The sequence below is a fragment of the Dermochelys coriacea genome, chromosome 5 (genome assembly GCF_009764565.3).
Source record: "Dermochelys coriacea isolate rDerCor1 chromosome 5, rDerCor1.pri.v4, whole genome shotgun sequence".
NCBI classification, from domain to species: domain Eukaryota; kingdom Metazoa; phylum Chordata; order Testudines; family Dermochelyidae; genus Dermochelys; species Dermochelys coriacea.
The window spans coordinates 69,459,149-69,475,182 of NC_050072.1; the positions used below are offsets into that span (position 1 = coordinate 69,459,149).

A 16,034-nucleotide genomic window follows, 5' to 3' on the forward strand; every position below is an offset into this window, starting at 1 on the left:
TCGGCAAATCAATTAACCTCTCGGTACCTCTGTTTACTCTTTAATACAACAATTGTTGCGATATTTATGTCACACACATTTATTAAAGAGTCCTCAAATGAAAGATGCTATAGAGGTGCAAAATATTATCATGAAACAGGTAAAAAAACTCTTATGGGAAGAATTTTCAGTAAACCTTACATAAAAAGGTACAGCATGGAAAAGGTAGAGAATCTAGTAGAAAAGTTTTGTTAAAGAAGGAAATTGGAAACCAGTTTTCCAGTTAACCTAACATACAGAAGAACTGATGAACCCTACTTCCTTTAAACATGAAAGGTGACATCTTACAACCAGTTTTGAAATTCAGCTGCCAGAGTGCAGTGAGCCCATTTTTATATACCGTACAATAGCCTTACCTCCCATTGTATGAGATATCTGGACTCTTTCTTGAACTACATGGCCCAGAGGTAAAATAATTCTGACATTTTTCATAGCCTCAGGGGCAAGCCAGCAAGAAAGGGATTTACTCAGCAATATCAACCACTTCACAGCTGGTGTATTTAGTGCAACACAGTGGCTACAGTTTGCAGTGACACTTATTTCATTGCCATCATTTCAGGTGCTAATAAACACTGATAGTTTCAACTGCTCGATAATGGCACTGTCCTATATGAATTGGTCATAACTTGTCCTATTTTAAGAGCACAAATTTTTACCCATTATTATCTTTGTGATGTTGCATTCCATGTGCTTTATGAAAATATGCTTATGAATGTGAATATGATGTAACTGGATTATGCTTTATGCAAAAGTTCTCTTGTAAGGTATCATTACAAATCTTATATTCTCAAGAGTGTGTTCATCCTATTTGTTTGCATGTATTATTTCTAAGTCTGAAGTTAGGAGAATAAGATTTAAACTTTGATTACTGATGTAAACATATTAAGTGAAAGCCATTAAGGGTGCTTCAGAATCAATGAACTGTAAATGGCTGTTTACTTGTAAATCTTCCTGTGTACATGTCGGTCAACCCAGGAAGAATGGAGACTAGGGGTCTTACAATGACATGTGACCATTCACCTGATAATGAAATCCATCTTAAACCTGTACTTTTCCATTTAGAAGGAGGGGTGGGGACCCAGAGAGACAAAAGTTTCCCACCCTGTGCCAAAGCTATAAAAGTGGGTGGAGCAGGACAAAGGGGTGACCAGTCATGAGAAGCCCTAGTTACCACCTAAGATGTCTGCTGAAACTAACAAGGACTGTACCAGGGGAAAGGATTGGGCCCAGACTAGGAAGGAGTCTAGTCTGTGAAAGCAGCTTATTGGAACATCTCTGAGGGTGAGATATTACCTGTACTCAACTATCAGAGGGTAGTCTGTATCCACAAAAACAACAAAGAGTCCGGTGGCACCTTAAAGATTTAAGGCACTAACAGATTTATATGAGCATAAGCTTTCACGGGTAAAAACTCCACTTCTTCAGATGCAAGAATCTGTAATCAGTTTCTTAATGTATTAGGTTAGACTTGCGTGTTTTTGCTTTATTTTGCTTGGTGACTTATTTTGTTCTGTCTGTTATTACTTGAAACTGCTTAAATCCTACTTTTTATATTTAATAAAATCACTTTTGTTTATTAATGAACCCAGAGTAAGTTATTAATACCTGGGGGAGCAAACAGCTGTGCATATCTCTCTATCAGTGTTATAGAGGGCGGACAATTTATGATTTTACCCTGTATAAGTTTTATACAAAGTAAAACAGATATATTTGTGGTTTGGATCCCATTGGGAACTAGCTGTCTGGTGCTGGAGAGGTAATCTGCTGAGCAGTTTTTGATTAAAGTCTGCAGCTTTGGGGGCATGGCCCAGACCCTGAGTCTGTGTTGCAGCAGGCTAGAGTGTCTAGCTCAACAAGGCAGGGTTCTGGAGTCCCAAGCTGGAAGGGAAAATGGGCTCAGAGGTATTTTCAGCACATCAGGTGAAAGTCCCAAGGGGATCTCTGTGACCGAACCCATCACAATCTTTATCTTTAAAAGTAAAACATTAGGGAAAAGATAGGAAAGGAGTATGACAAGTGAAACAAAGTCCTTGATGAGATAAATAATTAGCCATTTGGTAAAGCCACTCTCTCTCACTAGGATAGGAAAAGCTCTACACCTCATTATGGAATCAGACATTTCCCACATGTATCTCACAATTTAAAAAATAAAACTGATATTTAATGGAATCAATCATAGGTGCTGAAACTAATACCTGGTTACCCAGAAGCAATCACTATGAATTACTAGTAAAAATAATTCTAAAACCACCTAGAAACAAAGGCAAATTTATATTTAGGAGCTTGATATTATATATTCCAATACCATTAATTCATAACTTAACAGAATTTATACACTTGTATGTACATTGGGAGTCAGATGCATGAATGTCCAAAAATCGAGATGAAAATGTACCTATACATATTCTGAACAAAAAAGTAGCAGCAATTCTTTCAAAATTATTTGAAGCACTGTATTTTGTACATATAAAATTATTATAAGCACTTTTGTCTATTTTTCCTTTATGCAATGGCGTTCCTTGTTTTGATTTTTTGTATATATTGGTTATGTTCCACAGCAAATCCTAGTTAAGTAAATTCCGCTACTGTTTAGAAAAATTATTTAATGTAAACATATTTGGTATTGTAGTTTCCATAATAGAATATGATTATTGTATTCTGAATGCCAGAATGAATATGACAGCTACTAATGTAGACACTAATCAGAATATTGACTATTCATAGATTCATAGACTTTAAGGTCAGAAGGGACCATTATGATTATTTAGTCTGACCTCCTGCACAATGCAGGCCTCGGAATCTCACCCACCCACTCCTGTAATAAACTCCTATCCTATGTCTGAGCTACTGAAGACCTCAAATCATGGTTTAAAGACTTCAAGGTGCAGAGACTCCTTCAGCAAGTGACCCATGCCCCATGCTCCAGACGAATGCGAAAAACCCCTAGGGCCTCTGCCAATCTTCCCTGGAGGAAAATTCCTTCCCGACCCCAAATATGGCGATCAACTAAACCCTGAGCATGTGGACAAGACTCACCAGCCAGACACCCAGGAAAGAATTCTCTGTAGTAACTCAGATCCCACCCCACCCCATCCCATTACCTTTGTAGTAACTAACATCCCATCACAGGCCATTGGGCATATTTACGGCTAAAAGTCAAAGATCAATTAATTGCCAAAATTAGGCTATGCCATCATCCCATCCCCTCCATAAATGTATCAAGCTTAGTCTTGAAGCCAGATATGTCTTTTCCCCCCACTATTCCCATTGGAAGGCTGTCCCAGAACTTCGCTCCTCTGATGGTTAGAAACCTTTGTCTAATTTCAAGTCTAAACTTCCTGATGGCCAGTTTATATCCATTTGTTCTTGTGTCCACACTAGTACTGAGCTTAAAAAATTCCTCTTCCTCCCTGGTATTTATCCTTCTGATATATTTATAGAGAGAAATCATATCTGCCCTCAGCCTTCTTTTGTTTAGGCTAAACAAGCCAAGCTCTTTGAGTCTCCTTTCATAAGACAGGTTTTCCATTCCTCGGATCATCCCCCTAGCCCTTCTCTGTACCTGTTCCAGTTTGAATTCATCCTTCTTAAACATGGGAGACCAGAACTGCACACAGTATTCCAGATGAGGTCTCACCAGTGCCTTGTATAACGGTACTAACACCTCCTTATCTCTACTGGAAATACCTCGCCTGATGCATCCCAAGACCACATTAGCTTTTTTCACAGCCATATCACATTGAAAGCTCATAGTCATCCTGTGGTCAACCAACACTTCAAGGTCCTTCTCCTCCTCTGTTACTTCCAAGTGATGTGTCCCCAGTTTATAACAAAAATTCTTGTTATTAATCCCTAAATGCATGGCCTTGTACTTTTCACTATTAAATTTCATCCTATTACTATTACTCCAGTTTACAAGGTCATCCAGATCTTCCTGTATGATATCCCGATCCTTCTCTGTATTGGCAATACCTCCCAGCTTTGTGTCCTCCACAAACTTTATTAGCACACTCCCACTTTTTGTGCTGAGGTCAGTAATAAAAAGATTAAATAAGATTGGTCCCAAAACCGATCCCTGAGGAACTCCACTGGTAACCTCCCTCCAGCCTGACAGTTCACCTTTCAGTATGACCCATTGTAGTCTCCCCTTTAACCAGTTCCTTATCCACCTTTCAATTTTCATATTGATCCCCATCTTTTCCAATTTAAGTAATAATTCCCCATGTGGAACCGTATCAAATGCCTTACTGAAATCTAGGTAAATTAGATCCACTGTGTTTCCTTTGTCTAAAAAATCTGTTACTTTCTCAAAGGAGGAGATCAGGTTGGTTTGGCACGATCTACCTATTGTAAAACTAGGTTGTATTTTGTCCCATTTACCATTGATCTCAAAGTCCTTAACTACCTTCTCCTTCAAAATTTTTTCCAAGACCTTGCATACTACAGATGTCAAACTAACAGGCCTGTAGTTACCCGGATCACTTTTTTTTCCTTTCCTAAAAAAAGGAACTATGTTAGCAATTCTCCAGTCATACAGTACAACCCCTGAATTTACAGATTCATTAAAAATTCTTGCTAATGGGCTTGCAATTTCATGTGCCAGTTCCTTTAATATTCTTGGATGAAGATTATCTGGGCCCCCAATTTAGTCCCATTAAACTGTTGGAGTTTGGCTTCTACCTTGGACCTCATATCTACCTTCATATCCTCATTCCCATTTGTCATCCTGCCATTATCCCTATGCTCCTCATTAGCCTCACTAAAGACTGAGGCAAAGTATTTGTTTAGATATTGGGCCATGCCTAAATTATCCTTAACCTCCACTCCATCCTCAGTGTTTCGCGGTCCCACTTCTTCTTTCTTTGTTTTCTTCTTATTTATACGGCTATGGAACCTTTTACTATTGGTTTTAATTCCCTTTGCAAGGTCCAACTCTACATGGCTTTTGGCCTTTCTCACTTTATCCCTACATGTTCTGACCTCAATAAGGTAGCTTTCCTTGCTGATCCCTCCCATCTTCCGCTCCTTGTAGGCTTTCTGCTTTTTCTTAATCACCTCTCTGAGATGCTTGCTTATCCAGCTTGGTCTACAACTCCTGCCTATGAATTTTTTTTCCTTTCTTGGAATGCAGGCTTCTGAAAGTTTCTGCGAATTTCATTTGAAGTAATTCCAGGCCTCCTCCGCTTTTAGATCCACAGGTTCTTCAGTCCAATCCACTTCCCTGACTAATTTCCTTAATTTTTTTAAATTAACCCTTTTGAAATCAAAAACCCTAGTCACAGATGTATTTTTGTTTATCCTTCCATTTAGTTTGAACTGAATTCGCTCATGATTGCTCAAACCAAGGTTATTCCCCTACAACCATTTCTTCTATGAGGTCTTCACTACTCACCAAAACCAAATCTAAAATGGATCCCCTCTTGTTGGTTCAGCAGCTACTTGGTGAAGGAATCCATCCGCTATCGCATCTAGGAAAATCTGAGCCCTATTATTATTACTAGCTCTTGTCCTCCAGTCTATATCTGGGAAGTTAAAGTCTCCCATGATCACACAATTCCCATTAGTATTTACTTAATTAAAAAAGGTCTCTATCCATATCCAAATCAGATTCCCGTGGTCTATAGCACACCCCAAGCACTATCCCAGGGGAGGCTCTAGTAGCTTTCTTCCCCAGTGTGATTTTTGCCCAGACAGACTCTGTCTTATCCATTCCATCACTTCTTATTTCTTTACAGTCTACCTCATCATTGATATACATGCGACTCCACCACCTTTGCCTTTATTTCTGTCTTTCCTAAACAGCACATACCCTTCAATACCCGTACTCTGGTCATGACTACTATTCCACCAGGTTTCTGTTATCCCTATAATATCTGGTTTCACTTCCTGCACCAGTAGCTCTAGTTTCTCCATTTTGTTATCTAGGCTCCTCGCATTGGTGTACAAACATCTTAATTTTTGCTGTTCGGCTTCACTCACATTCTTTACCCGATTAAGCACAGACATTGTACCACCAGCATCACCTATTAGACTGGTATCTAAACTACCCTTCCTCCTTATATCCATTCTCCTATCCACGGCTGTATCCTTTCTTACTTCTCAACATTAAAATCCGGCATGGAGATTACTTGGACATCTCCCCCAAATTCCTAGCTTAAAGCTCTCAATCAGTTGTGCCAGCCTCCATCCTAGAAGTTTATTTCCGTCCCTACTCAGGTGAAGTCCATCCTGAGAGAACAGTCCTCTGTTCATGAATGCCTCCCAGCGGCCATACATCCCAAAGCCCTCCTTATAGCACCACTGCCCTAACCATCTGTTGATTATCGTAATCTTGTCACACCTTTGTTGCCCTTCTCTAGGAACAGGCAGAATCCCACTGAAGATCACCTGAGCCTCGGTTTCCTTAAGTGTCTTCCCCAGCCTGTCATAGTCTTCCTTGATACATCCCAGCGAGAATCTAGCTATATCATTTGTTCCCAAATGAAGGACAATCAGTGGATTCCTTCCCGCTCCTGTTAAGATTCTCTTCAGCCTCAGGTCCGCATCCCGTATCTTTGCAACCGGCAGACAGCACACCTTTCTGTTCTCTAGATCAGCTCTTGTTACAGGGCTGTCTATTCTTCTCAGTAAGGAGTCCCCAATCATGTAGACCTGCCTTTTCGTGGTGATGGTGCGATTCTCCAGTCTATCCCTGTTCCCTCTGGCTGCAAGTCCTCTAGATTCCTATCCTCCCTTTGCAACCCATCCTGTATCCTCCTGGGGCTCATACTTGGTGTTATCTCCATTGATTCTTCGACTCTTCCTATAGAACTAGCTGCTCTTCTCTTCTTCCTTGCCCTCCCACCTTCAGTGACCACCTGCTGTGCCCCTTCTTTATTTTCCAACTCCACAAACCTGTTCCTCAGCTCTATTTCTCCTTCACTAGCCCATCTTTTTCTCTGCCTGGTTCTCTTAGTCACATGCTTCCACTGTCCACTTTCCTCACCCAGCAGTCTCCCCTCATGTCTTTGCTCCATCATCTGCTCAAACCCGCTTCTAAACTCAACCAGAGAGTTTCCACCTGCATCTCCAATCCTCTGATCTTTTCTTCCATCAGTTCTATCAGGCAGCACTTCATGCAGATGAAACTCTTCAGGTACCCCCTCCAGGATCATGTACAAACCGCAGCTTCCACATCCAGTCGTCTTCATTGTCTCTTCCACTGCTTAGGTCACTACCACTGCTGTCTCTGTATCTGTCATAGCCTTCCCACCTAAGTCCTGTTAGTCCAGGAAATACAAACCAGACAAACACACCACCACCCACAGCAAAACAAAACCCCAATGAGCACCACAACACTGCCAGAACACCACACACTCCCTTCACTAGCCTGTCTGTTCCTCTGCCTTGTTCTCCTAGTCTTCCCCTAGTCTATATTTCACTGAGTGCCAGTTTGAACTCTGACATGCAGATATGACAAAACCTCATTTATTAAAGAAAAAAATCACATTGAAAATATTAAGAAAAATAATATTAATCAGGGGAAGAAACGTAATATTTTCTTAATATTAACAAATATTTGTATATTTTAAGATCACTTGGTGAAAGGAGATGATGTAATGATCTTAAATAATAGGTAACGCTAGATTAGAATAAGGGAAAGGATGGTCCTGCATCAAAAGCATGTGAGGTCATCTTTCCAGGACCTTAGACAGATTACTTAACCTCTCTATTCCTTAGTAAATTATAGGTTAAATTAAATGAAGTCAGTGCAACCTGAATGTGGTGAAGCTTTGTCTGGCCAGCAAGAAGAAAAGGAGTTGTGGCCCTGCCCCACCACCTCCCACAACAGCGACAGTCCCAGCCCATCCCTCACCCCCCAAGCAGTAGCAGGCACCCTGGAGTGCTGCCCCCACAAGCACCAGCAGGTGCCCCAGAGCCCCCCATGCAGACCAGCAGCTGTGCCCCCAGAGTCCCCCAGATCACCCAAGATTTGGTCAGGGTTATATATGACAAGTTAGAGACAGGTCACAGGACCATTAATTTTTGTTTATTGCCAATGACCTGTCCATGACTTTTACTAAAATTACCCATAACTAAATCTTAGCTTTACCCATCAGGAAATATTGTATTGGGTACCCAAGTTATTTAGGGATAACGGGGTACACATGTCTGACCATAGCATGGATATATTTTTTGCCAGTATTAGGGAAGGAACTGTTAGCTATCAGGAAATTGTTAGCTCACAATAGAATGAGGCAATCAAGCCAGCTGCTGCCTTCTTTGGCAGGTTCGCGTTCCATAGGGGGTCCAGTTCCCTGATAAACCAGTCAGAAGTGGACTTACAGGAAGGCATCCACTAAAGCTGGGGAAAGTGAGTTGGCGCTCCTAATATATAGTATAGTGCCCAACCCCCTTTAACCATCCTATAAGAGGAAGGTGGCAGGATTCCAACAACAAGCAGGAACCAAGTTGGGAAGGGGGAGAGCTGGCAGCAGACCTCCCATACCAATGGGAATGATAAAGGAAAGAATGATGACCTGCACTATACAAGTTATCGTCAGCTATTTCTCAGACAAGTTAATAAAGTCTCAGCCTAATCAAACCATATTCCTTGCATCTTCTCTTTCTTCCTGCATACCCAGGACAATACTTACATATCAGTTAAGTCACTGAAGGTTAGTCCTATTTCTCCCATTTAAGTAATTTCTCTCTCCTAATGCTGTTTATACCCTTCAGATTCTAGGACATGATTTCAGTATCCAACACAGTCATGTATCCAAACTAGACATAATTAATTCTTTTAATCTTTTCAAGGAAATTAGTCCCTCCAGCCCATTTATTATTTTTGTGACTTTTCTGTGAATTCCTCCCAGTTCAATAACATTTTCAAGTACTGAGGTGATCTGAACTTAACAGAATAGTCTAGAGATGGTCTGACCAGTACAGAGAGTCTATAATTAACCACTATCATGACAAGAGGCCGATACAATTGCATCACAAAATTGTAGTTGTATTTTTTGAAGCCATATTACATTACAAATTCTTATCTCATATGCTCTCTGATGTCACCTGCCACCCATAGGTCTCTTTGGTCACTATTGCTTACCAGTTCTCTCTCTCTCACATTTAAGGTAGGATCCTATCCCATAGCACTAACCTGTATGGCATGGCATGGTCTTGATATAACCTCCACTCAGTTCCCTCCTGGTTTTCCCAATAGCTTATCCACAGCCTGGAGTTCTTGAAGTAACACCCACCTTTCCAGAGCTTAATTTAGTAAGTATACAATGTAGTCTCCTTTGGCCCTTCATAGCCATACTTGTTCACCCTCTTGTAGCTTCTAATTTAAGCTTGTAGGGAACTTAGTTCCTTCTCATAGGTTAAAGGGATTCCACACTCCTCCTCAGCTGTGAAGCAGGCAGGTAGGCTTCCCCCTGTAATGCTCCTCTCCTCTCTTCTCCCTTGGCTCGCCACCCCCAAAGGCCTGCTTTTAGGCATATAAACAAAGTCACATGATAAGCAGGAGAAGTAACCTAAGTGTCACAAGTTGGGCTGCACCTCTCACCCCTGAAAGGCCCAGTCACCCTGTGACATCCCTATTCCTCGTTATTTCTACTAGTTGTACTAGACTGCATTTTCCTATTTGAATGTCATTGTTATTTCCCAGCTATATTGCTAATCTTGCATTTTTGTCTGTCCTTCCTGTTGTTTTGCATCATCTCCCAATTTAATATCATCTAGGAATTTAATTAATATGTTTATCCCCTCTTCCACATCATTAATGAAGATATTAAATAAGACCAGTCCCAAAACCAATTTCTGGAGCCTCACATATCTCTCTCATGTTGCTACACTGATTAAAAAGGAAATAAGGACACAAGATAATTATCAAGAGTGATTTACATTATATATTTCATAATACAGATATCCATACACATAGTATATGTATGCATACACATACACATGTAAAATATATGCTGGTGCACACAGGCAGGTGTTTAAAGTATTATTTGTATCCACAATTTTATGCATTAAAGTCTGCAACTAACTGAGGGCAATGAACTTCAGAAAGTTTTTCTATTCAATCTATACATCTAATCTGACTGATTGCCTAAAGACAGGTTTCAGAGTAGCAGCCGTGTTAGTCTGTATTCGCAAAAAGAAAAGGAGTACTTGTGGCACCTTAGAGACTAACAAATTTATTAGAGCATAAGCTTTCGTGAGCTACAGCTCACTTCATCGGATGCATTTGGTGGAAAAAACAGAGGGGAGATTTATATACACACACACACAGAACATGAAACAATGGGTTTATCATACACACTGTAAGGAGAGTGATCACTTAAGATAAGCCATCACCAGCAGCGGGGGGGGGAAAGGAGGAAAACCTTTCATGGTGACAAGCAAGGTAGGCTAATTCCAGCAGTTAACAAGAGTATCAGAGGAACAGTGGGGGGTGGGGTGGGAGGGAGAAATACCATGGGGAAATAGTTTTACTTTGTGTAATGACTCATCCATTCCCAGTCTCTATTCAAGCCTAAGTTAATTGTATCCAGTTTGCAAATTAATTCCAATTCAGCAGTCTCTCGTTGGAGTCTGTTTTTGAAGCTTTTTTGTTGAAGTATAGCCACTCTTAGGTCTGTGATCGAGTGACCAGAGAGATTGAAGTGTTCTCCAACTGGTTTTTGAATGTTATAATTCTTGTCGTCTGATTTGTGTCCATTCATTCTTTTACGTAGAGACTGTCCAGTTTGGCCAATGTACATGGCAGAGGGGCATTGCTGGCACATGATGGCATATATCACATTGGTAGATGCGCAGGTGAACGAGCCTCTGATAGTGTGGCTGATGTGATTAGGCCCTATGATGGTATCCCCTGAATAGATATGTGGACAGAGTTGGCAACGGGCTTTGTTGCAAGGATAGGTTCCTGGGTTAGTGGTTCTGTTGTGTGGTGTGTGGTTGCTGGTGAGTATTTGCTTCAGATTGGGGGGCTATCTGTAAGCAAGGACTGGTCTGTCTCCCAAGATCTGAGAGAGTGATGGCTCGTCCTTCAGGATAGGTTGTAGATCCTTGATGATGCGTTGGAGAGGTTTTAGTTGGGGGCTGAAGGTGATGGCTAGTGGCGTTCTGTTGTTTTCTTTGTTGGGCCTGTCCTGTAGTAAGTGACTTCTGGGTACTCTTCTGGCTCTGTCAATCTGTTTCTTCACTTCAGCAGGTGGGTATTGTAGTTGTAGGAATGCATGATAGAGATCTTGTAGGTGTTTGTCTCTGTCTGAGGGGTTGGAGCAAATGCGGTTATATCGTAGCGCCTGGCTGTAGACAATGGATCGAGTGGTATGATCTGGATGAAAGCTAGAGGCATGTAGGTAGGAATAGCGGTCAGTAGGTTTCCGATATAGGGTGGTGTTTATATGACCATTGCTTATTAGCACCGTAGTGTCCAGGAAGTGGATCTCTTCTGTGGACTGGTCCAGGCTGAGGTTGATGGTGGGATGGAAATTGTTGAAATAATGGTGGAATTCCTCAAGAGCTTCTTTTCCATGGGTCCAGATGATGAAGATGTCATCAATGTAGTGCAAGTAGAGTAGGGGCATTAGGGGACGAGAGCTGAGGAAGCGACGGTCACATAAACACCACCCTATATCGGAAACCTACTGACCGCTATTCCTACCTACATGCCTCTAGCTTTCATCCAGATCATACCACTCGATCCATTGTCTACAGCCAAGCGCTACGATATAACCGCATTTGCTCCAACCCCTCAGACAGAGACAAACATCTACAAGATCTCTATCATGCATTCCTACAACTACAATACCCACCTGCTGAAGTGAAGAAACAGATTGACAGAGCCAGAAGAGTACCCAGAAGTCACCTACTACAGGACAGGCCCAACAAAGAAAACAACAGAACGCCACTAGCCATCACCTTCAGCCCCCAACTAAAACCTCTCCAACGCATCATCAAGGATCTACAACCTATCCTGAAGGACGACCCATCACTCTCACAGATCTTGGGAGACAGACCAGTCCTTGCTTACAGACAGCCCCCCAATCTGAAGCAAATACTCACCAGCAACCACACACCACACAACAGAACCACTAACCCAGGAACCTATCCTTGCAACAAAGCCCGTTGCCAACTCTGTCCACATATCTATTCAGGGAATACCATCATAGGGCCTAATCACATCAGCCACACTATCAGAGGCTCGTTCACCTGCGCATCTACCAATGTGATATATGCCATCATGTGCCAGCAATGCCCCTCTGCCATGTACATTGGCCAAACTGGACAGTCTCTACGTAAAAGAATGAATGGACACAAATCAGACGACAAGAATTATAACATTCAAAAACCAGTTGGAGAACACTTCAATCTCTCTGGTCACTCGATCACAGATCTAAGAGTGGCTATACTTCAACAAAAAAGCTTCAAAAACAGACTCCAACGAGAGACTGCTGAATTGGAATTAATTTGCAAACTGGATACAATTAACTTAGGCTTGAATAGAGACTGGGAATGGATGAGTCATTACACAAAGTAAAACTATTTCCCCATGATATTTCTCCCTCCCACCCCACCCCCCACTGTTCCTCTGATATTCTTGTTAACTGCTGGAATTAGCCTACCTTGCTTGTCACCATGAAAGGTTTTCCTCCTTTCCCCCCCCCTGCTGCTGGTGATGGCTTATCTTAAGTGATCACTCTCCTTACAGTGTGTATGATAAACCCATTGTTTCATGTTCTCTGTGTGTGTGTATATAAATCTTTCCTCTGTTTTTTCCACCAAATGCATCCGATGAAGTGAGCTGTAGCTCACGAAAGCTTATGCTCTAATAAATTTGTTAGTCTCTAAGGTGCCACAAGTACTCCTTTTCTTTTTGCCTAAAGACATTTACACTACTTTTTCAGTGGGAAGATTTTTTACTCAACATGTTTATGGCATACAGTTGAAGAGGGAAAGCCCACTTTTTACTTTTCAAAGACTTTTTTTTCTTATGACCACAAAAAAATCTTTTTTCATTCTACTCAGTTCTAGTTATTTTATTATACGTACAAGCAGAATACTGTTGATGCCAACAGTTTTGGTTATAATTAAGTACTGTAGCTACTGTACTTACATTGGTGAGGTGAATGACTCCTTTAGATGTAACAGAGCAGCCCATAAACCCAACATACTGCAGCTCAGGACAGTGTTCAGCAAATGCTTTTACCGAGTGATCGGTCACCTACACAAAGAGATAGAGAGAAAGCAGTTGAAGATGACACTCTTATCTACTCAATTCAATGAAATCTAGCAAGCATCTCAGCAACAGTGGTGAAATGTTGGTTCAATAGTTCTCTGTCTTGACTGTATGAGCGAGAAAGTATAGTGTGCCTACAGGCCTGCAGATACGTATGTATGGGATAAAAAAAGAATCATCTCCTCCAGCAAAAGAGAAAGACATCAACTACTAGATGATGCACAGTGAATTTCAAATTTTACTATTGAATTTATCTGCAGGGGAAAAACAATCCATTCCATCTGTTTTTCACATAACTTTGCACAACATCAAAACATCAACAAATGAAAATTATTGCCAGCTCCTGCAGACTCTCATGGCCCCCATTTACTGGCTGTGCACGCAGTACTTGAACAATGTTATATTTCAAGAAGATTTTTTACTTCATCTTTCAAACAACTTCCACTAAATATAAGCCATCTAGAATCAATAAGGTTTTTTCATCTTAAAATACAATCCTTATTTCTTGTCAATGAGTAAATCTTTGACTAACAGAAGTGAATGTATTGTACATAGGCTAGCAGTTGTAAATAATGCTTTGTCCTCACGTTCCATACGAGAGACTAATTTTCCAATTTAATCTCTGCTCCTTCCCCTCCTCCCCCCCCACCTCCCATTATAAGTCAAGTGTACAGGCTGCATGTTTTGTTATTCTGGAATATTACTTTTTCTACATCTATATCTATCTAACTATATAGAGAGCTTTATAATTAAGTCTATATCTGCAACAAAACTTAATAAAATGTAACATGAGCCATGTGCTGCACTCAATTTGATGCTGAAATATTCTAATATTAGACTTTCTGCACAAAAATGTTCTCTCATTGGAAGGACAATAGTCGGAACTCCTTTCCTTAAACTTTTAGTCTTCTTCAATTTTCAACTCCAAATTTTCAATATATTTTTCCATATTTTACTGTATTTCTCCCAATGGTTTATTAAGGCATGGCTTAAATCAACCAAACCCAATTTTCTCCATCACAGTTTGGAATTCAATTTTACTATCCAGATAATTACATATTTTTACTAGATTTTCTATTCTTCACTACAAATACCTATTTCACACTGGCTTTACTTGTTAAGAATGTCACCTTAGAACTTTATTTACTTTAAGCAGACATTGAAAACTCACCATCCTTAAGTACAGTATATTAAAAACATAATATAAAAACAAATCAAAAGGGGCACTTTTTAAAAGAAATGAAGCCACTGGCATCAACATTCATCTGATGAAATATTAAGCTCACCTTCAAACGTAATACGTGCCTGAAGCATATTTAAGCTAAGGGTTGTATTAATAAATGCAAAATGGGCATTGTTGCCACTTGTGGTTTTGGGGTTTGTTTTTTTGAGTTTGCATTGTTTTGTATTTTCTCCTGAAGACTTGTTTAAAGCAAAGAATATATAACGTACCATAAACAAAGCAAGTCTATGCTTTTATTGTCATGAAACCTCTTCATTATGTTTCCCTTCTCATTTTCCACTTTCCTGAGGTTGAATCAAAAGGATGTTCATCATATATAAAGTTATATGCTCAGTTAAAGATAGCAAAGTGCACAAAAGCTTGCTGCCTTGAAGTCATAGATAGTTTTGTCATTGGCCTCAATGGGAATAGGACTGGACCCCAATGTATATATGCTGAAAAAAGTTACTGTGCTACAAAAGTTACCTGATTCTAAATGCAGTAAAACATACATCTAGATACATCTTGTTTCCTGTCCCTTGGAAGTATGAGGATACTTTGTTTTACACTATAATATTTATCTGCAATAGTAAGAAGAATGATTACTGTATACAGCATTACAACCTCATGTACAGCTCTACAGTACATGTTCTAATTCTGATACAATAAATAACTTTTCAAATACATTCTAACTTGTTCTAAACTTCACTTGTCTCAAGTTTTTCTATTGAAACACTGTGAGCATTATGACACTATTTCTAGTCTGCAACATTACTTTAGAGAGAGCTCAAAACCCACTATTTTTCTTTTCACCTTCTTTTGATTGATCTTCTTTTGCAGTACCATTTTGTTATCTGCCATTCACAGGATGTTTTTGTTCCTCATTAACACATGAGCAACATTTCATCATTTAAAACCGTGCATTCAAAACAGTGCTGAAAAACAAACAAATCAACTGGAATATATTCAAGGTTATGAGAATTAAAATCATTATAAAAATAAATTTTAAATATATCACTAAAATATTAAAAGAAAGTTAAAATGAATGTTATCAAGAGCATTTTTTTCTTCTCTAATAGTTACTTAGAATATTTTTTGAAGGTTAACTTCTGAAAATGAATGTTCATTTGGGTAAATTTTCCTTTCCATGCACAGTATGCATGTAACGCTCTTAATACAATTAAATGTTGTGTGCATGCACTCGTCCTCTTTGCTGACAAGCACCTTGAAAAGAATGCTGCTGGGTCCCCACAGGAAGATAGGACTAATTTTAGGCTTCTTGGATCATGAGACAAATTTAAATTAATGACATTTCTATGTGTAGAAAAGCCATTATTGACCTTAGACCAGGATAATTCTGGAGGGAAATTCCACATTTTGGAGTAGAAGGAAAAGTAGAACAATGTGGGAAACACCAAAGCATTTTTTAAAGCTTTTAAGGAGCTTGAAAAGTTAAAAAAAATTCTGGAGGAGACTGATCAAGACACACAGGAATGATCAGCAAGCCTGCCTCAGTTTCCCCTTGACAGGGTCCCCAGTTAC

The 16,034-nt window shown here is 40.0% G+C and overlaps 1 protein-coding gene across 10 annotated transcripts in view; it reads right to left on the bottom strand.

Moving 5' to 3' along the window:
* Nucleotides 1-16,034, bottom strand: part of FBXL17 (F-box and leucine rich repeat protein 17) — a 478,686-nt gene that overhangs the window by 334,251 nt on the left and 128,401 nt on the right. For all 10 annotated transcript variants that reach the window (XM_038401588.2, XM_038401589.2, XM_043515544.1 and 7 more), the window contains exon 5: nucleotides 13,148-13,255. In XM_038401588.2, coding sequence (XP_038257516.1) covers nucleotides 13,148-13,255 — 108 coding nt within the window. The remainder of the gene's footprint in view (nucleotides 1-13,147; nucleotides 13,256-16,034) is intronic.